General features: G+C 36.4%; 2 protein-coding genes across 2 annotated transcripts; both read right to left on the bottom strand.

Moving 5' to 3' along the window:
* Positions 1–3,340: 3,340 nt before the first annotated feature.
* LOC103453626 (dynamin-like protein ARC5) lies at positions 3,341–10,665 on the bottom strand. Its single transcript, XM_008393185.4, has 16 exons — positions 9,951–10,665; positions 9,710–9,832; positions 9,402–9,623; positions 8,979–9,112; positions 8,794–8,886; positions 8,518–8,581; positions 7,836–7,884; positions 7,548–7,630; positions 7,048–7,205; positions 6,844–6,904; positions 6,584–6,646; positions 6,374–6,474; positions 5,141–5,198; positions 4,214–4,558; positions 3,843–4,007; positions 3,341–3,726 (listed from the first exon to the last, which is right to left on the bottom strand). The coding sequence occupies exons 1-16, from the start codon at positions 10,479–10,481 to the stop codon at positions 3,646–3,648; spliced, it is 2,331 nt and encodes a 776-aa protein (XP_008391407.3). The 5' UTR covers positions 10,482–10,665; the 3' UTR covers positions 3,341–3,645.
* A 3,437-nt stretch (positions 10,666–14,102) lies between these two features.
* LOC103453635 (uncharacterized) lies at positions 14,103–17,179 on the bottom strand. The gene is made up of 4 exons (XM_008393193.4): positions 16,868–17,179; positions 16,214–16,708; positions 14,811–14,870; positions 14,103–14,717 (listed from the first exon to the last, which is right to left on the bottom strand). The coding sequence occupies exons 2-4, from the start codon at positions 16,694–16,696 to the stop codon at positions 14,370–14,372; spliced, it is 891 nt and encodes a 296-aa protein (XP_008391415.3). The 5' UTR covers positions 16,697–16,708; positions 16,868–17,179; the 3' UTR covers positions 14,103–14,369.
* Positions 17,180–21,554: the final 4,375 nt, after the last annotated feature.

Genomic DNA, 21,554 nt, shown 5'->3' with positions numbered 1-21,554 from the left:
ACGGCCTTATTTTATGGACCGTAGGATTTCCCACGGTAAAAAATATTTAAAAATCTCATTTAATTTCATCAGTTTGATCTAAGATCAACGGTCCACGTTATTAGGCTTTGTAAATTAAAAAATAATAATTAAAAATTCTGAAATGTTACCATTGTGCCACGTGGCACAATATGGAGTGTTGGAATTCAACTTTTTTAAATCCAACGGCAGAGATTAATTAGGTGAATGAAAAATTTTAAAAAAATTGTAAAAAATTCTTTAAAATCTGAAGAAAAAAAATTTGATTTTACTTTTCTATAAATACCTTCTCATTATTTTCTACCTTACACCACAATTTCATATTTTCTCAACTACTTTCAACCACATTCCTATCTTTCTCTCAAAGTTTGAATCCAATTTTTTTCCAACAAAATGACTACTCAAGCAGGTACGAATTGGACGCTTCTTGAAGATGTTGCATTGTGTACTAGTTGGGTTCAAGTTACTCATGATTCGCTTACGGGTAATGAGATGCAGTTGCGAGAAATGTGGAGTCTTATTCATACCAATTATCTTGAGAAAATGGGTGGGCAAAGAACTAAAGAATCCATGTCCAGTCGTTGAAAATTACTTAGCCAAGCGTTTAGTACGTGGAGAGACGCCTTGGCACAAGCTAGTGGTAATCTTCGAAGTGGAGAAAATTTAGCGGATCAGGTAACAATATATTATTTATTTGTTTGTATTATTTAATTGTTAGCTACTTTCATTATAATTATTTGTTAGCTACTTTCATTATAATTATTTGTTAGCTACTTTCATTATAATTATTTGTTTGTATTATTTATTTGTTACCTATTTTCATTATAATTATTTGTTTGTATTATTTATTTGTTACCTACTTTCATTATAATTATTTGTTTATATTATTTATTTGTTAACTATTCTCATTATAATTATTTATTCTCCCGCATTGTGTAGGAACTTCAAGCACAAGCTTGGTATGGAAGCAGAAACTATGAATAATGATAGGGATTTTGGTGAAGAAAGAAGCATAAACTATTAATAATGATAAAGATCTTGAGAAAATTGGTGTGAGATTTCTGAGAATGGATGGTGGATTATATAGAGGATTCAGAAAGGATTAGGTTGTAGATAATGCCACGTGGCATGCCGTCATTCGTTAAAAATCTGATGGAAATCTAGCCTCAAATATTGTAATCGGATTATGACACGTGGCACGATGTGATTGGTTAAAAATCTTATTAGAAATCCATCACCAATAATTGTCTTTTCAGATAATGACACGTGGCGCAATGACAACGATTAAAAATCTTATCGGAAATCCATCACCAATAATTATCTTTGCCGATAATGACATGTGGCGCAACGAGAACGATTAAAAATCTTATCCGAAATTACAAATGAAATTATTTTGAATTATTTTATAAATAAAAAAATACAAATATTTTATTGCTATTGGCTTTTCGGATAATGACACGTGGCGCAACGAGAACGATTAAAAATCTTATCCGAAATTACAAATAAAATTATTATGTATTATTTTATAAGTTAAAAAATAATATTTTATTGCCAATTGCTAGGGCTATTCAGTGTAGGGGTAGAGATGCAAAAGGCAATTGTCAGGGCAATTACTGTTCATTAAGGGCAGTTACTGTTCACTGTGTAGATTAAATAGTGAATAGCCTGGGGAGAGCTCCTACACTGGAGTTGCTCTAATGGATTCTTCCTCCTTTTATTTTATACATTTTCTCCTCTCTCTCTCTCTCTCTCTCTCTCTCTCTCTCTCTCTCTCTCTCTCTCTCTAGAGTAGACTCGAATGGAATTGGAACAAACCCTCGGATCCTCCTGACTCACTAACACGGATCGTTGAATTTTAATCCAATGACTACAAACAGGGAGGTCCCTCTAAAAGTTATAATAATTGTAATCGTTGGATCAAAATCTAACGGCCCGTGTTATTGGATCAGGAGGATCCTGAGGGTTTGCCTCGGAGGGGATCCAATTCCAACTCGAACTAGTAATTTTTCAGATGCACTAAAACTAGCTCATCGAAAAATATTATGTCTAAACATACTTGAAATGGTGATTGAAGTTGTTCTTAAAAGATGTGTAGTAATTTGGAAGCTCAGATTTATTATTGAGGATATTTGGATGCCAGCTTCTAATAGGGTGGTGCAGCTTTGAGATCATCTTATTCCTGTTGGAAACGCCATGACTTAACTACTTGCCTTGTGGTATGTGACCCAAGCGGCTACATAACGAAAGAGCCACATCTTGTCAAGATTTAATTTTTACGGTAATGCTAAGGAGATCAAAAATTTAAACCAAATTTTACAAACCAAATGATGTATTACCAATAAAAAAAAGGAAGTATTAACGAAACACTTCTGGTACTGTTCATTTTAACGAAAAATGACATTTTTACTCCAAATAATCACTTCTGGTACTATTCACTTACAACTCATTTTTGTCCTTTTGATTAAAACTCAAAGTTTTCAAGCCATTTTCATTAGTTTTCTTTAAAAAAAAAACACGTTGATTAACGCTTAAGTAATCATTCAATCATCAACAACATATCATTTGGTTTGCAAATTTGATTTAAAAAATTTGATCTCTTTAGAATTACCCTAATTTTTAGTTCCTACGTAGTTACAAGAAGTGAGTTTATAAAAATTTAATATTGAAAAAAACAAGGGAGCAGATCTTAAAATCTAGAGTAAATTGTAGCAATAATCTCTTAACTTTTAACTCAATTGAAGTAATGGTCCCTCAACTAAAAATTCATTATTATTGGTCCCTCAACTCATCAAAACTTTCAACTATGATCCCTTAACTAAAAATGCATTACCATTGGTCCCTCAACTTTAATCCAACTGGAAAAATGGTCCCTCAACTTTAACTCAATTGGAGCAATAATCCCTCAACTTTCACCGAATTATAGCAATGGTCCTTCCAACATAACTCATTTTGACAAAATTCTGACGAAGTTAACAAAAATGACCATAGCTACATATTTTGATGAGTTGAGGAACGAATGATAATGGATTTTAGTTAAGGAATCATTGCTCCAGTTTGATTAAAATTGAGGGATTATTGCTACAATTTACTCTAAAATCTAATAAGAAATAGGAAATTAATCATAATCCTTCTCATATACTAGAAAAACGTATGATTATGCCATTGCCAATCAAAATTCTGAGGCCTGTTCAAGTACAAAATTCAAATGCAATGACAAGGTAAAATTTCGATGTCTGTAATTAGAAAGAAAAAAAAAATTCGATGTCAATATCAATGCGAACTTCCGAAAAAAAAAACAATCGAAAAAACTATAGATGTCAACTTAAACTAACAAACTGATGTGAATTGAAGATGACGCAAGTCGACATCAATCCTAGACCAAGCAAATACGGAGATGTGTGTCCAAACCAATCCTAGATAGCAACGAAAGCATGACTCATGTGTAAACGAGAAATTATAGTTTACAAAACATGGTCCACGCAATGAAATAGAATCCTCTTGTCCAGATAAACATGTAAGATTGTTCCAATAAACTTCTCTAAGCCACCACACATGTCATTATCATAAGCAAACTATCAAAAAGAAAAGAACTTATCCAACGAATTTGACCTCCGATACCAATGGTAGTCAGGAAAAGGCAGTAGCAATCGTTTGATTCGAACTAAGCTTCTTATTTAGTGATCTGAACTTATCCTTGAGCCTCTTGATCTGCAAATTCAAAAGTATGTCAGACAAATGTGTGCAAGCACGCGTGAAGTGGGTAAGAAAGAGAGCAATTTGAGAGGTTATAAGTGAAATAGAAACACAAGGCATAATTGAAATACCCTTTTAATCTCAATTTCTGCATCTCGCTTTCGCTGGCCTAATAAGTGTCTCAGATTGGTGATATCAAAAATATTATCCAAGTCATCCTCAAAAGCAGATTTTAAGTCTTCTCTAAGCAGTGCAGGCAACTTATCTACAACAGGCATCAGAAGAAAGCAGTTGAACTGCAAAACAATGGCACAAGTTATTATACAAAACAAAACGTCCCATTAGAGGGTTGATAGTGTTTATATGTGTGTGTGTGTGTCTGATTTAAAACTAACGAAACAAGTCATTATTCACTTCGCCTGAAATATCGACCAAATAGCATGCTAGTTACCACTTCCACTTACTCAGTTACATTTGGAAAGAAGCAGTTTATATTACAAACCTTCAACTCTGCAGAGGCTAAGAAATATTCCTTTATGCCATGAAATATCTGCTGCACCAAAGCATAAACGATCCTTTCAGATGAAGGAGCCAGCCTCCTATTCCAAAGTGTACTATCTAAAAGATCAGCCAGCCTTGTTTCTGTTGAATGAATAGAAGATGTCAAATCAGTGCCAGATGCCACATGACTGAGCTTCACATCTCCCCGTGACTTTGTATCCTTCTCACTGGTGACTGACCCAAAGGATGAATCTTGAGAAAGACCAGCAGATGCACCACTACCACCTGTCGTGGCATGTTCTGTTCCAGCGAAAGAGTCTAAAAATTGACGTAACCCAGCTCGATTCTACTAATTAGGCATCAAATGACATCAAATTATTAGAGCAAGTAGATGTGATAGGGAAAATCATGCAATATAATGAATCCTGTAGAAATAATAAGGTTTGAATGCTCCCTTTTCAGGTTCCACAATATAAAAAATATATATACATAAAGCATTCGTATGTGGGTTATTAGCTATATACTAACAGCATATTAATTGGAATATTATGTCCTTTTCCTTCTGATAAGTTATTTTAGGGGGTTGAAATCAAACTTAGCGTTTATATGGCATAAAAGACAATTCTTTTAAAGCCCCTAACGGACTTTTAGTATTTCAGATGTTAATCTATTTATCCTAGTAGGTCTACAACAGTAATCTTTTTTTTTTTATCTTTTTCTCAGCCAGAAAGTGAGAAAGAAGTTATCTCCTCGTTTCCAGGTAGTTCAACTAGAAAAGAGCATTCGTTAACTGTTTTCACTGCTATATCTTCCTTCTAAATCTATTTCATCACTTCAAAATCAAACTCATTCAAATTTTTGTAAATACAACAATTTGAAATTACAGCATAAGACATGTAAGAATGCCTTCGTAGTCAACTATAATTACCTTGTTGTGAAGAGACCAGGTCACATAACGGGTGGTGCTTACTAAATCCTCCATGCATCTGCAGCAAAAACATATTTAACAGAAAATGGTTTAGGTGAAGAAAAGCGGGATATACAAGACATACACATTCTTGGGGATTGCATCAATTCTTAATTTCACTTGAAGTATAATCAATCAATAAACTGGACATTAATGTTTTCCTGCTGCATTTAATGAAAGAATATCATATTTAATTACCTGAACAATGTTTTTATGTGTCTAGTTTGAAAGATTGACTGAAAATAACCTTAGCGGGTAGCATTAGCCATGTACGAGAATTCTAGCTCATCAGTTCCAAAATTTATGTAATTTAGCAAATGCAGCATCTAGGGAATCGATCTAGGTTAGATGTGGTTCATTGCATCCATGCAACCACACAACCAGTAATTGGGTATTCCTCCTAAATTTCCACATTTGTTTCTTGGCTTCCTCGTGCAGGTTCGATGAATGCAAGACATTTCCTTCATGAACTGAGTTTAGATCTTTAGGTGAAGCTGGTTTTTGGTAGATTTTAATGGGAGTCAAGATGTTTGCTTTTGGGCACTTTTTCCTCTTAAAATTTCCGTAGTTCCATAGTGACTCAAGGTTTTTCTTAAGAGAGGCAGTATGCATTTCTTGGATCAATGAGTGGCATTCCATTTGGAAACCTCTCAAAAGGCCCTACATTGCCCGAATAAATTTTGATGAATCAGTAAAACGTATTACCGAAAATTTTATAGGTTTTATCATTTGTGATTCTAAAGAACAGGAAGTTTGGTGTAACATACTGTTCTAATGACTAAATGGAGACCTCTGAAAGATGGTTTGGATGAACAGTTAGAGATTGCTATAAAAAGATTAGGTAACGTAATATTTATTAGTAGCTGATTTAACTGGTTAATCTACCATGTTGGATGCCTTGCAACTATAATTTGAGACATTTAATTCTTTTAGCACACATTGATCATGTGGTGGCTAACACAAATTTAGAGAAGTCAGCGCTTCAATAGATGCCCCCATAACTATTGACGCAAACTAGAGGAAGATTGACATAAAATCTTCTGTCTATGGTTGTAAACTGTATTAAATTTTGATTCCTTTGATTTAGTTATGACATGCTTGTTTTAATGTATCGAAAATGAAAATAAATAAATAATAAACACAGCGGTACTCACTTACTAAATAGTAATATATATAAGTAACAAAGTGGCTTACTTTTCACGACAAGCCCTTTCGGTAGATTCTGCAAAATCATTGAAAGCAGAAGCAACACGCCTCAGAAACACCTCATGGCCACTTAAATACTCACCATCTTTCTGTAGAAAGCAAGATAGATATTGCAAGAATTAACTGCATAGAACTTGAGGAGTTTATATGCACACAAGATTTGGAAACCGCTAACCAACACAACGGTGTAGTCCATACCTGAAGAAGATAGACTGATATAGGAAGTAATCTCTTCAGAATGTGCAAGAGCCTACAACCTAACTGCATGAGTAGAAAATATTAATTTTCTCACAGATGGCTAAGAACATGATGGTCATAACAAGATATTTACTTGCGAAATAATATGTAGTCTGATTCACCACAAAAAAGTATAATTTGAAGCAGCACATCGCACACGCACCCTCGTGTATATGGAAGGAATGAAAAATGGGAAATTATTGAGAGAAATTATTCCTCACCTGATGAAGGAAAGGCTCAAACGTATCACGTGCCTTTGCAACAGCTATTACACAAGCTGTCCTGATTTATCGAAAGTAAATTTGAAATGGAATAGGGATTAGTAATAGAAAGGAAAACAAAAATTCAAGAAAAAATTTGGACCACAAATATTGCAGCTTAAAAATCAGAATCACAAGTATGACATATAATAAAATCATAGATACCTTGAGTAGTTTGTTCCATCATGTAAATCTTCCACTCCACATGCATTTACAATTTCTTCCCTCGTAATTGGAGGGCATTTTATACCTCCAACTACAAAACGGAACTCAGCCATGGCACGATGGTATTGTGCACCCCCATATAGACGCATTCCTGCATTCTGCACAAACGGGTAAACAGTGCTTACATGCATGTATATGAAACTCTAAAAAATAAAGTCAGTTTGGGTCCAGAAGACAAGAAACAAGTCTACATATTTCAGCCTAGTAGAAAATTTAACCTAGATGTTTACGAGAGAAACAGAAAAGGCAGCATCGCACAGTTTGGTGTTCATATTGGAAAGGACAGCAAGAAGCCAGGCTGACTCCTACATTTAGAAAGAAAAACAAAACAAGCCACAAAAGAGGGGGGGGGGGGAGAGAGATTTCAGTGTGGCAATGTTTCTCCCACAAGCCATGCAAACGCAAAAGAAAATTTACTCTCTGAGAATTCTATAACTTACAGGTATAAGCTTGTGAGGGAACTGAAGGCCATCACTGCTAACAAATGCCCCTCCGTTAGTCCTCTCGTCCTGTAGCGTTTCACCTTGAGAAAGAAACGGTATATAAATGAAACTAAAATAGCAAAGACTCCAATGGTATATAAATGAAACTAAAATAGCGAAGACTCCAGCAACACAACATGAAATAAATTCCCATCACTAGTCCTCTGATCCTGTACTGTTTCACCTTTAGTAACCATATGCTTAAATAGTTTGTGATTAACCGATAAACAACTTAAGATTATTTACCAAATTTATCTGGAGGTGCAACAACTGTTCCTTTTAGTAGCAATGATAACTGAGGAACAAAGCAAACTTTTGTCAGTAAAAACACACATAAAACCAAACAATAGTTTTTAGAACATTAAATTTCAAATAAAAAGGTCGTACCCAGTGCACAAGGCTCCCGCTTTACGCAGGGTCTGGGATAGGTGAATGTCGGCTAGCCTTACCCCCATTTATGGAGAGGCTGCTCCCAAGTCTCGAACCCGAGACCTACCGCTCATGGGCGAAGGCACTTGCCATCGCACCAAGTGCGACCTCTTAGAACATTAAATTTCAAATGAAAAACTAAAATCTAAAACATCCAAACTAATGAAAAAAAATAAACGATAACATAAAAGGTTTCATAAAATCATGAGACTTCTATTGTAAGCACAAATCAAACACAGCTGAGCATTATGAATAGTCACATGAATTTTTCCACCCCAACAATTTGAAGGGAAACAAAAGGAAGACCCTAATCTACTTTTGACCGATGTCCTTAGAGGGAGGTCTCAATGTGGTCCTAACCTTTAGCACTATTGCGTGAGGCCATTCTACTGCCCACAGATAAAGTACAATACACCAGCCACGGAAGATTCAGATACTAAGATATGAATAACAATAACAAATGACTACTCGAAAACAACAACATCTAAACTACAGAAACCTTTGTCAAGAACAGATCATGAAATATTCTTCCTTTCTCCTTTAGTTTCAGTTCATCCAAAGTGCTGCATAAAAAAAATAACGCAATATAACCAACCAATATAAAAGAAATCAATGAGAAAAATGAGAAAACGTTTATAATATCAGAGAAAACAAAATTTGCTTAACCTTCCTGGTCAATGGTCTGATCAAAGTTTAAGCAAATAAAGTGCCATAAATTTCATCCAGTCTGTATATTGCCCTAAAGGGATGTGCTTTGTAAGTTAAAACTATGGACCTGAGTTCTTGATTTATTTCATTCATCTTTCTTGTTGCGCTACGGAACTCCTTCTCAAGAAGTGGAATGATTAGTGGCACATTATCCATATACCTTGCAAAATTTGATTTCCAAACTTTTAGCCATGGAACTTAGCAAGTTGTCACTATTATTATCAGAATAGGAAGGACCGAAGTATTAATAACCTTTTCTGTAGCAATTCTTCCAAAAACGACCTAAGTTTGCTTACACCTATTCGACTTCTTTCTTGCATTGACAGTGACCGGCCCATTTTCTCCTCCAAGCTTGCAACATCTTCCATCTCTCTTAATGATATTGCCTGTATAAGAAAATGGTGCAAACCGGCCATCATTTAGAGCCATAAAGAAGCAAACTCTGACTTCAAAAGTTGCCACTGAGGGTCAGTGGATTAAATTATCACACTCAATGAAATATAGTTACTAAATAATACTGATCTACTTTAAAGCTTAATGTTTATATCATTAAATGATAAAAACAATAATCTGCAGCGGAATATTGGCAACCATCAATTAGGTTGCCGAATTAACATCACAACCCTTCCTCTTTTTTTTACTCTCCGAAAATGAATAGAGGGTGAGCATGAATACCTTTTTGAACTCATCATTAGATCTGTAAACCGAATCTTGGCCTACACCAACTCTTCCAGAGGGCACAGAAGTGAAGAAGGGAGAGTCTCCCAAGATACTCCCATCGAGCATACAAGTGGGAGGTAAGAGAAATACTTCCACATCCGAGGCACGAGAAAACTGGGGTATTTTGGTATCAAGTTTTGTTGAGACAATCACAGTCCTTGAGAGCTCGGGATCAATCTGCACACAATGACCAAGGTAAAGCTTGACCGGAAAGAGTAAAATCAATACAACACAATGCATAAACAGAACAAAAGAAGCAATACCTGCATTACAACCCTTCTTGTTGTTGCATTACTCCAGTCACTGCAATCTTCAAGACACAAAATTATAAACTCCTTATGCTGCATTTTCGCTCGTACAAGTGCTTCAACAGCACGAGCTTGGCCCTGTCATCATCATCAATTACAAATTTACGATGCAACACTATCGAAATTTGGAATACGGTCACCAATGAAACCATCATGTTTTCGACTCGAAATTCAAACATTATTGACAATGGGAAACCTGTAAAGCTCGATTCTTTGGACCAGGAGCAGGAGCGATTAGTCCAGGAGTGTCGATAATGGTAAGATTTGGGCAATACTTGTACTCCACTCGAATTATGATCTCCTTGGAGGAGAAGAGACAAGGCTCCTTCTCCAACCTCATGTTCTCAGCTTCAATGTAGGCTTGAATTTCTTGGAGCGAGAGAGGCTTTTCGTAATCGGAATTGGAATCCGAGGGCAGGAGGAGGCGGCAGACGGGGGAATGGGCGTGGGGATCGTACTTCATGTGAAGGGTGATGGGACGGCGGGTCTTGGTGCCGCCGCCGACGTGGTTAAACTGGAACCCCATGAGTGCTTCCACCAAGGCGCTCTTGCCGTCGGTCTGGTGGCCCACCACAAGCACCGCTGGCGCGTCGAATGGAGTGTCGAAGGCCTGCGCAAGGCCGTGGAGTTCGTTGTAGGCTTCGTACAGACGGCACTGCTCCTCCTCCTCCTCCTCCGCCGCCCAATTATTTTCATTTTCCGCCGTTTCCGCCTCGTCCCTCGACATTGCTGCGCCGCTGCTTCTGTTACTGGTAGAGTGAAGTGGCGTAGGCCAGTTGATAGTGTACGTACGATTATTCAGATGGAAACTCGGAGTCGGACGTTTCAAACGTTATCTCTTTCTACTGGAAATGATTTGTTTTTGTCTTTTTTCTGTCTCTCAAGTCTCGACTAAAAACATTATAAAATATTGAGTATAAAAAATAGGATGAATGTGGATTTAGTTTCTCATCTATCATTTCATTGAAAATTAGGTCTTGACTTATTTTTTTCGGTAAAATAAATCCCTAAATTCATTAGAAATTGCTAATTTCATCCCTATTATTATATTCAAAGCTATTTTATCCAATTTTTGTCAACTTAAGTCACTTGACACACTTTAGAGTGTAATACCATCATTTTCTTGTCTATAAGTGCTTAACATTTCATATAGGTTGCGAATTTAATATCTAATTTACCCTCAAAGTTAATTTACACTATTTCTTTATAAAAAAAAACTACTAATTTCTCCTCCAAAGTTAACTTCATACACTATTTCTTTATGAAAAACTACTAATCTACCCTCCAATGTGCATCACATGCAAGTAACGTGACTTACATTGACGGAAAATTGAATATAGTAGCTTCAAATATAACATTAGGGATGTAATTTGCAGATTTTTATAATTCAAGGACTAATTTTTTTGAAAAAAAAAATAGTTTAGGGACCTAATTTTTATTAAGATGATAATTTAGAGACTAAATTGGCAGTTTACCCTAAAAAAATATAAGATATCAAAAAGTCTATAGAGAGTTCCATTTTGAAAGAATCTCTTTAGTATTTTTTGAAGAAATAATATCATTAAATTGTAGTGTTCAAACTAGTATTTTTATTACCGATTATGTATAGTTTTTCATCCTTAAATAGTAGTTTATTTGTGATTTTCTTATTTTGTAGGACTATATGCAAACAAAGGATTTTCAAGGGGAAATTTGGAGCTCATATAGAATTATAACAAACTTTTAAAGTTTATAATAATTATAATAAAAAATTGATGTGAAAGTGCTAATATACCTTTAATGCATCAAATTTTATTCCTTGAAGTCATGTCTCATCCTTTCCCCCTCCTTTTATTTATTTTCTTTGAACCACAGGTGTAGTGCGGTATTGTTGATTGTGTCTGCTGAGCACCTTGGCCATCTATTTCTTTTTAATTTTGGAATTGATGTGCTATTTGATTTGTTGGTTACCCATTTTATTTTAGGAAAACTAATGAAAATGGCTTGAAAATTTTGAGTTTTAACAAAAATGACAAAATAAAGGGTAAAGTGAATAGTACCAAGATTGACTTTTTAGTGTAAAAATATGATTTTTCGTTAAAATGAACGGTACCAGGAGCTTTTCGTTAAAGTTTTCTTTTATTTTTTATAAGTTGCATAGTGTCTCCAGCAATGGAGAGGAGGTCATGAAGGCACCTAGTTGAAAAGTTTAAAATATAAGTTATATAACATTTATTTATTATATGGTACAGTTTCGGTTTCGGTGCAGTTTTGAAAACCCAAAACCGAAACCAAACCGTTTTGTGTGTCGCGGTTCGGTTTTGAAACCGAAAAATCGTTTCAAAACCGCAAAACCAAACCGTTTGGTGCAGTTTGATTCGATTCGTGTTTCGGTTTCGGTTTTTGGTTCCAAGTGCCCACCCCTAGGCAGAAGCTGCTGCTAAGGTTCAAAAGTTTACGGAATGGCCTCGGAAATGTATAAGCTTTCATTCTCATTCCCTAGGCAATAAGGATAGAGTTAACAACAGCTCATCGGTTGAGATCCAACTCTAGTTATCAGCATTTAAGGCGTTCATTGATTTTGCTAGTAACCAACTTTTTGGGAAGGGGCGAGCTAGTGCAAAGAGCTATTGGCTGTTCTAGTTTTTTCACAGTTAAGAACATGAGGAAGTTTATAACTTTTCACTCATTAGGATATATTAGTACTTTCATATCAAATTTTGGTCATAATTATCATAAACTTCAAAATGTGATTATAATTCTATACAATATTTTGGTTATTTTTCCAAATTTCCCATTTTCAAGCCTAAATGGAGTTTTGAGATCTTAATGACGGTCCGTGTACATTCAAAGTAAGATCCCGAGATATCACAGTGATGCCTAAAACCTGGCGATTTGGATACTCTAAAATGTGAGAGTTTATGATTACTAGTGGGCTGTCATTTATTCATCCAGAGTAGGGTTGGGTTCAAAAAACCGAAAACCGAAAAAAACCGAAAATAGAACCGAACCGAAATCAAAAAAATCGAACCGAACGAAAAAACCGAACCAAATTCTTTTGGTTTGGTTTCGGTTTTAGTGATCTAGAAACCGAACCGAATTAATTAAATTAATTTTTTTATTTAATTATTTGTTTTGTATATTATTTTCTAAACCCAATTTGTAAGTTAAAATGTGCTAAACCCAATGTGTTGCCAAACTTTAAGCTCAAAATATTAAAAAAATGCCTATAAAAACTCTAAACCCTAACCTATGATTTCTCCCCCAAATAAGGTTCCAGAACCAAACCTCCTCCTGAAGTACCTACATCCATCTCCATAGCACTGTCTACTTCTGCCCCAGCTTTCTTTTCCAAATCTACTCTCATATAACATGTAACAGAATCCATAAACATTTATTTCGAGTAGATTACTTGCGTAATTTGTGATGGAAAAGAATCCAACACACGCTAAATAAATCCACCCACGCATTACTTTTACTAATCAAGTTGTCAACATGTAGTTACAAGCAAACAACCCTGATCTTTGAACAACATCATACAATTTAACCTTTCTAAGTCATTTGTACGATTTTTGTGTTGTGAGGTTGTTAGTTTGGATTTTGGAAGACTTGATTGATGATTTTAGTTCAACGTTAAATGTTTATTTTCATTGTCTTTGATTCTAGTTAGAGTGTTTATGTTATGATTGTGTTGGAGATGTTAAAATTTAAAATTTCAATGTTTTTCATTTTTTGAAAAAAAAACAAAAACAAAAAACGTAAACCGAACCGAAATTTCGGTTTGGTTCCGATTTTGACAAAAAACCGAACCGATTTGAACCGAACCCACCCCTAATACAGAGGAACCAGATCGAACACCATATATGGCTGGAAAGCTAAAGAAGCCTTTTTTTCAACGGCGTTGGAATCATGTCAATCTGATATTCCTACAATAAAATATGATCGTTTTAGTGATGCTGTTCGAATTTCTAGACACGGTTAATTTTGGTGATTTGAGCCAAAGTTGTGGAGTCCATTTAGTTGGACTGCACAATATTATACTTCGTATTCCTCATCAAATTGGCAAGTAGACGGTAGAGATTTGACTCGCCATCAGAGTATGGTGGTGAGCACGACCACCGCATTGATTGCGATTAGATGAGTGTCAATTAATTTATCTGCTGTATAAAATCTCAAATTTAATTCCATCCAATGGCAACCAATGTCGCGGTTATGCTCACCAGTCACCATATCTCAAACCGCGGTGAGCAGAAATATTTTCCTACCACCAGTGCCAAAAAATAAGGCAAGAGTCACGAAGAAGATACAGGCAGAAGACCTCATTTAACAAATATGGCCTAGAAAACCAATTAGTTTTCACAAAGTGTAATTACACTGGGAATTTGAAGTTTTTATAGCTAATATCATCCAATGTTATACAGTGTACTGTGGTAACAGCATCGATAATGCCCCGTCAACAAGTATTTCGTTGACAAGAATTCGTGCTCAATCTAATCCTGTTCCGTACTACAATACGAGCAGCGAGTCGAAAAAAAGTTGAGACTGAAAGGAACCGGGTTTGTTTGAGGAAGAAATCGGAGGAATGTACATTATTATACCTTTGGTCTCAGGTGGAAGCTTCTCCGTACCAATCAGTTCACTGCACTGCATAAATCTCAGCAAACACTCGTAATCTCCTTCCTTTAGTGGGACCACAAAGAACGTCGCTGATGTAGGAATCTATATCTTCCCTTGATGGAGGTGTTCCAGTTGATGAATGCGGCAATACAACCTCAATGCCATCATCTTGGGGTGACCAGTCCAGGCAGATGGTGGTGGTAGCAGGGATTGATATGGCGTTTTTGGGTGTAGTCGATGAGGCTGCTTGTGTTCTGGCTCCTGCTGCTTCTGTAACTGAAGATGGCATGACGTGATGGATAAATCGGGACTTGGGGCTGGGTGAGCATGGATAACTTGTGGCAGTGTATGACTTGCATATATGTGCCTGGACAAACCAACACACAAGAAACAATGGCATTTTCAGTAGGTGAGCTATATCAATAGCTAACAGCTAAAAATGCACTGCACAGCTGTTCACCTCAGGTTTGTTCTTGACAGGGCAACGAGTTGGACGCTGCTTTTCTTTTCCATAAGCACACTGAAAGATAAAAATGGTAATTTATCAATACAAATCTGCAGCAAATTATATTCGGGTTACATACTCACCATCGGGAAGGAAATTTCTGCACAAATCACCTTGAAACACCAAATACCATTATCATAAAACATACAAGCAGCAGGAGCCAACATATTAAAACACACAAATCACCAAACGTACCGCAACACAAACCCAATTTGTAACATTAACTCAAAGTACAAAAAACCAACATCTCAAATAACGCACCAGCCAACAAATCAAAACGAAACCCAGTAGAAATTAACAGCTTTCATTTTTCTGCCAAAGATACCAGCTTCCCTTCACTATCGAAAAACTTGTTCGATAAGTTAATTTCAAGACTGTATGATGAAAAAAGGTAGTCATGTCGACAGCAACCGACATAGCTCTACTTAATGAAATATAATTTTACTGCAACATTCATATGAGTACAAGGAAAATACTCGAACACTAGAATTGACTATGGCCTATGAGAAAGAACCAAGAATGCAAAACTTACAGTACTTCCTCATTTAACAAGACTACTCAACCCCGACTGAACCTTTGTTCATTTGCATAATCCAACGAGAAAGACGTAAACCTTAAGAGTTTAAATTCACCCAAACAGTCAATGTGGAACAGTAGACCAACTAAGTTTGACAAGTACAAATCTTCAAACAAGTCTCAGACTTTAACCTCCACTTTGGAACTATCTGCTACTTCAATATTTATAACAGATAGTAAAATTTAAGTTCTTTTTTGTACACACCCTTCAACGTCAACGGAAGTTCTTAATGCATGGACCATCATTTTGATTAACCATAGCATTATCTGAAATCTCAAAGCATTGTTAATGTTGGAAGATATTTTTCTGTGTATGTTTACCTATTTCGAGGAAGCAAGTAACAACATTTTCTGCTTTAGTCCTACCATTTTAATCAAGCGAATATCGCTTTTGTAAGAATTTAGAGTTTCTCAATCTAATCCAATCCTTAAGACCAAATGAGGCCTTAGATTTATTCTGCCAGTCAATAAGCACACGCACAAAAACGGAGGCGAGAGTTTGAGGAAACTACCAAATCAATACGCGAAGAAGAAAGAGGTGTGGCATGGATACAGTACCAGCATACAAGATTTGTCGAATTTCAATTCCAAAAACAGAAATCTTTTACTCGAAACAAAGAAAAAACAACAAAAAAGAAAGTAATAATTTCACACCAATCTTTTAAAGAAACAATCATAATGCTGCTAAAACAATAATCCAGGCATTAAACATTCCTCATTAGCAAATAAGCAATTAAATATTAAGAAAGAATCGATGAACAAGAAGAGAGAGAGAGAAAGACCTGGTATTTGGAAGCGTAACTTCGAGAATCCTCCCAGGACCTGTAAAGATCAGTCTTGCACGGCGTCTTCCCCAAATAATCCGATGATGATGCGGACCTCGAACTCCTCCCTCCTCCTCCGGTGACCAAAACACCGTCCATCACCAAAACCTCCTCCCTCTCCACCGCTCCTATCGGCGTTCTGTAAACTGTCGGAGGCGGCGGCCTCTGCATCAGATTCTGCAGAGGAGAGTGCGGCGACCTTTGCATCAGATTCTCCAGAGGCGAGAACGGCGACCTCTGCATCAGATTCTCCAGAGGCGACAGCGGCGAGTGGTGGCGGCGACGTTGCTTCAAGGTGTCCGTCGGAGAAAGTGACGGAGAGTGAGACTGAGCGCACAAGTACCTGAACAACGGCGTGTTGACGTCCACATTCTCCAAGTTCCCTCTGAACAATCGTGTGTCCAATTTCGCCATTTTCGAGTTGCTGTGAAGGTTTTCCATCGAATTCACACTCTGCGCAAAAACAATCACACACTCAACACATTAGATTCAACGCAGTTCATACGAATTTCCATTCCCGCCAAATCACCGATTATCTTGAAAAAAAAGAAGGAAGATAAATTGAAAGAAAATAAAGGTAATAAAAATCGCTAAATCGTTTCCGATTCGTACAAATTGCAATCGGAAAATTAGGGTTGTGGACGTAAAATCGCAGAGGAAGAAGACGGAGAAGAGATGTGGCAATGGCGGAGAAGAGAAGAGGCTGAACAAGGCTAGGGTTTTTCGTTCGATTCTTAGGGTTAGGGTTTGAGCTGGAAACGCATCGCCGTCGTTCTCAATTGGCTCGTCTTCTCCGGCGAACAAGTGGTCGTACTAAAGTTCTCATCTTTTTTATTTCTTGGTATATAATATATATAGGCCTCGTGGTGAGGGTGAGACTCTTACCCGCCCTTTATATGTTCGTTCAAAAAAATGGACCGGGATGCAATTTCTGGACAATTAAAACGGTTCTGAAGGTCTTTTTTGGACCTTAAAAGGCGATTTTACCCTTCATTTGTAAAAGATGGTAAAATCTAGAGCGTTTTAACGAAAAATTCGCAGTACTATTCATTTTAACGAAAAATCATATTTTTACACTAAAAAGTCAATTCTGGTAACTTTACCTTTTATTTTGTCTATATCGTTAAAACTAAAAATTTTTAAGCTCATTTTATTTGTTTTTCTTAAAATCTATAAAGTGTTGGCTACGTACCATATTAATTAGATATTGACGACATATAAATCGATACGATTATCAAATAATTAAAGATCAACGATATATGCTTCTCCACTCGGGCGCAAGCCCTTCAATAATTGGTTGGGCAACTTGCTGGCTGGGCATATTCCTTTCACAATTGCCCTCTCATTTTTCCACCGGTGGAGCAAGTTTATTTGGACAAGAAGGCAATTTCACTCAATTACAAGGGCAATTGAAATCTGCCAGAGATGCTCTAAAAACACCTAGCGTCAACATTTAGGAGACACTTTGACATTTGAGCACTAAATTTACCTACTAAAATATTTTTTTTATTAAAAAAAATACTTAGCTGGTTCTCCTATTTGAATGTGGCCACAGGTAAGATGAAATTCTCCATAGTCTCTCTGAACCTAAAACGGATGGATAACTGTAGCTTTCTACCAGTTGTCTCCTTTTTTCAAAAAAAATAAAATAATAATTTCTTTTATATTTTTCAAATTTTTATATATGTTCTAATATTTTAATTAACTATATTATTTAGGATTAAATACCTAAAACCTCTAACCTTTTTGTGTGATTTCAAATTAGTCCCAACCTTTTCAAGCATTCCTAAAGAGTATCCAACGTATAGGAAATATCACGTCTGTTAAATCCCAAGTCAGGAGAACCGTTAAGTGCTTACGTGGCATTGTTGATCATATTTTTTTTTATGATGTGACGTGGCATTCATGGTCAAATTAGTCTCAACATTCTAAAATTCCTCTCTCTCCTTCCCCTCTCTCCCAAAAATGCCACGTAAGCACCTAACGGTTCTCCTAACTTAAGACTTAACATAAGTGATATTTCCTATACATTGAATACTCTTTTGGAATGTTTGAAAATGTTGGGACTAATTTGGAATCACACCAAAAATTAGAAGAGTTTAGGTACTTAATCCTATTCTTTATGTTTCATTAAAAAATTCACTCACGTGGCCAATGCATGACATTATTGACAAAATTTGGTTGAAATATTAAATTTAAGTTCCCATTGAGCTATTTCAGAAAAATATGATCCCTAAATATGCTGAAAAATAATTTCAACTCCACTTATTACTAATATGGGTACTTATTCTTAATATCTCCTTTTTGTAGTAAATTAGGCTTAATATATTAACCATAGTCCAGAGAACAAAGCCCATGGTGCCGCACTTTGCCAAGACACCTGTTCAATTGATCAAAACACCCATCACTCATTTAGCATCACCTTAACGGTACATTAACAGTAAGGCTTGGATAGCTGTGCATAGATAAGGATGAGCAAGAAGAATATTCTTTTAGGGTTTCAAATGTAGTCATGTATATAAATACTATTGTTTTACTCTTTATGTTTCGAGCTTTAGGTCTGTCGTTTCTTTCTTCTTCAAAGATATCTTGTAATCAATTCAAAACCATATACATAGATGATTCTTTTCCTCAACTTTGTTTTTCATTATGGTATCCAGAGCCATTAATACCCAACGGTTATTACATTGTTCTTTCTTCTTCTAAACTATGGCCTCTTCAACGATTCAAGATATGACTAACCCTTTTTTTTATGCTTCCTCATCTGATATGCCTCATCAAACCTGGTCCTACACGCCTTCTATTGCTGCTCAACACATTGCCTTCCTCATGCCAGCCAAACTTACATGTGACAACTACCTTGTTTGGAAAGAGCTTTTCGTCCCCATTTTCGAGAACTATGATATGTTAGGCCTAATTGATGGAACTGAACCTTGCCCTCCACAATTTCTTTCTGATGCCTCTGGTACTAAACCCACAATTCCAAACTCTGCTTATGCCCAATGGGTAAAGAAAGATCACACTTGTAAGATTTGGATAAATGCTAGCCTCTCTGAAGCTGTTCTCCTTTGCATGGTTGGCTCAACAACTGCTTATACTCTATGGCTCAACCTGGAGAACCGTGTTGGTCGTATTTCAAGATCCCACTTGCTGCAGCTCAAAGCTAAGCTTCAAAAAATGAAGAAATGAACCCTCTCCATGTTTGACCAGAGAGCTTAAGGGGTGAGATTCCCATTTTTTGAAAAAAAATGGGGATTAGGTGTGGGGCCCACTTCACATCAAATTTCAACGATCCGAACCATCTATTTTGTTAGTCTCGATTCATAGATCATCCTTGCAAAAATTCAATTCAATCCGAAACCATTTGCCTATTTAATTACCAATATCAAATTTCATATTTTCTTATATAACAAAGTATTCGTTCATTTCCTTGAACCCAATTAGATGTCTTAAACATTTCCAATTTAGCTAATATTTTGCAAGGATGATCTATGAATCGAGACTAACAAAATAAACGATTCAGATCATTGAAATTAGATGTGAAGTGAGCCCCACACCTAATCCCCATTTTTTTCAAAAAATGGGGATCCCTCCCCTTAAACTCTCTGCATGTTTGACTATCCTTAGCTTGTCAAGCAGATTGCTGATTCCCTTGCTGCAGCTGGTGCACTGCTTGATGACCTTGATTTTGTAGCCTATACCCTCAATGGCCTTCCTAGTGACTACAATGCTTTTGCTACTTCGATTAGTGTTCGTTCAGATCCTGTAAACCCTAAAGAACTCCAAGGCTTCTTGCTCAATGAAGAGCTAGCTATTGAGAGTCGTACAGCTCATCTCCAAGAACACTATTTTCAAGCTTTTCACACCTCTGCACCTTCCAAGCCTTTCAACAATAACTCCCAATCTTGTTTTTCCCACTCCAAGCCCAACAAAAACTCCACCTTTAACCAAAATCACTTCCATCGTCTCAACTTTTCCAATAATTCCCGCAACTTCTTCCGTCACAACACCACTAACAACACCAGACCTTTCTGTACATTCTGTAATACCCATTGCCATTTTACTGCTACATGTCGTAACCATATGAACCAGGGTTTCCAAGATTTCCTTCCACCATCAAAACTTACGACACCTTCCCCAAACTACTATCAACTTCAATCGTCTTCTCCGTCTGCATCCTACTCCTCTATGAATCAAGCTTCTCCCTCCACATCGACCTGGTATGTTGACTGTGGGTCCACACATCACATTACCAATGACCTTTCCAATCTCTCATTTCGGTCAGACTACAAAAGACCAGACAAAGTAGTGTAGCAAATGGTCAATCTCTTGATATTGAGCACTCTGGTAAACCCTACTTCTACACTCCTTCCAAATTCTTATTTAAAAATATTCTTCACGCACCTCAAGCTACTCATAATTTGTTGTATGTTTATCAATTTACCAATGACAATAATTGTTGCTTGATACTTACCCCATTTTCTTGCATCATTAAGGACGTGGTTACATGGAAAACCCTTTTTCAAGGCCCTATTGAAGATTACCTCTACAAAATTCCTTTCTCGAAAATGCCATCATCTCCGGTATCAAGGCAAAACCCAATCTTTGGCACAAGCGCCTCGGGCACCCTAACTTTCAAGTTTTTCAACGGATTGTCTCCTCCTCAAATGTTGCTCTTGATGGCAACATTAAAGATCTCTCCTTTTGTAATAGTTGTCCTTTAGGCAAACAGTCTAGGTTACCCTTTTCAAGAGCTCAATGTAATTCAACATCTCATCCACTCTGATATTTGAGGTTCGACTCCTCTCTCTTCCGTTTCTGGTTTCAAGTATTACGTTATTTTCATTGATGATTGGTCTCGATTTTGTTGGCTATATCCTTTAAAATTAAAATCTGATGCTTTTAAAGCCTTTTAGAATTTTAAAATTAAAATCTCTTTCCTTTTATGAATCTTGTTTTAGAATGTGTTCTGTGCACTCTAGACACTTCCTTAAACTTTGTGTATTACTTCTAGATTCTAATGTTTATTTATGAATATTTCCTCCTAATCATTACTCTTGTAATCAATAAATGACTTTCGTCACTCTCAGGTATCGGCCAACACGTGCCTATCCGGTTATTCAGATAATATCGGGGTCGGGATGTGTTAGATTAATTCTTCCTCTCCAATATTAGGTAGAAGTGATACAAACTTCGGTGTATCTTATCAATAGAACACCATCTTCTACACTTCAATTTGTATCACCACTTCAAAAACTATTTCATTGCCCACCTGATTATTCATTTTTAAAGGTATATG

The sequence above is a fragment of the Malus domestica genome, chromosome 08 (assembly GCF_042453785.1).
Source record: "Malus domestica chromosome 08, GDT2T_hap1".
Classification (NCBI taxonomy): domain Eukaryota; kingdom Viridiplantae; phylum Streptophyta; class Magnoliopsida; order Rosales; family Rosaceae; genus Malus; species Malus domestica.
Note: the sequence above shows the minus strand (reverse complement) of the source record. Positions and strands in the feature narration are given on the sequence as shown.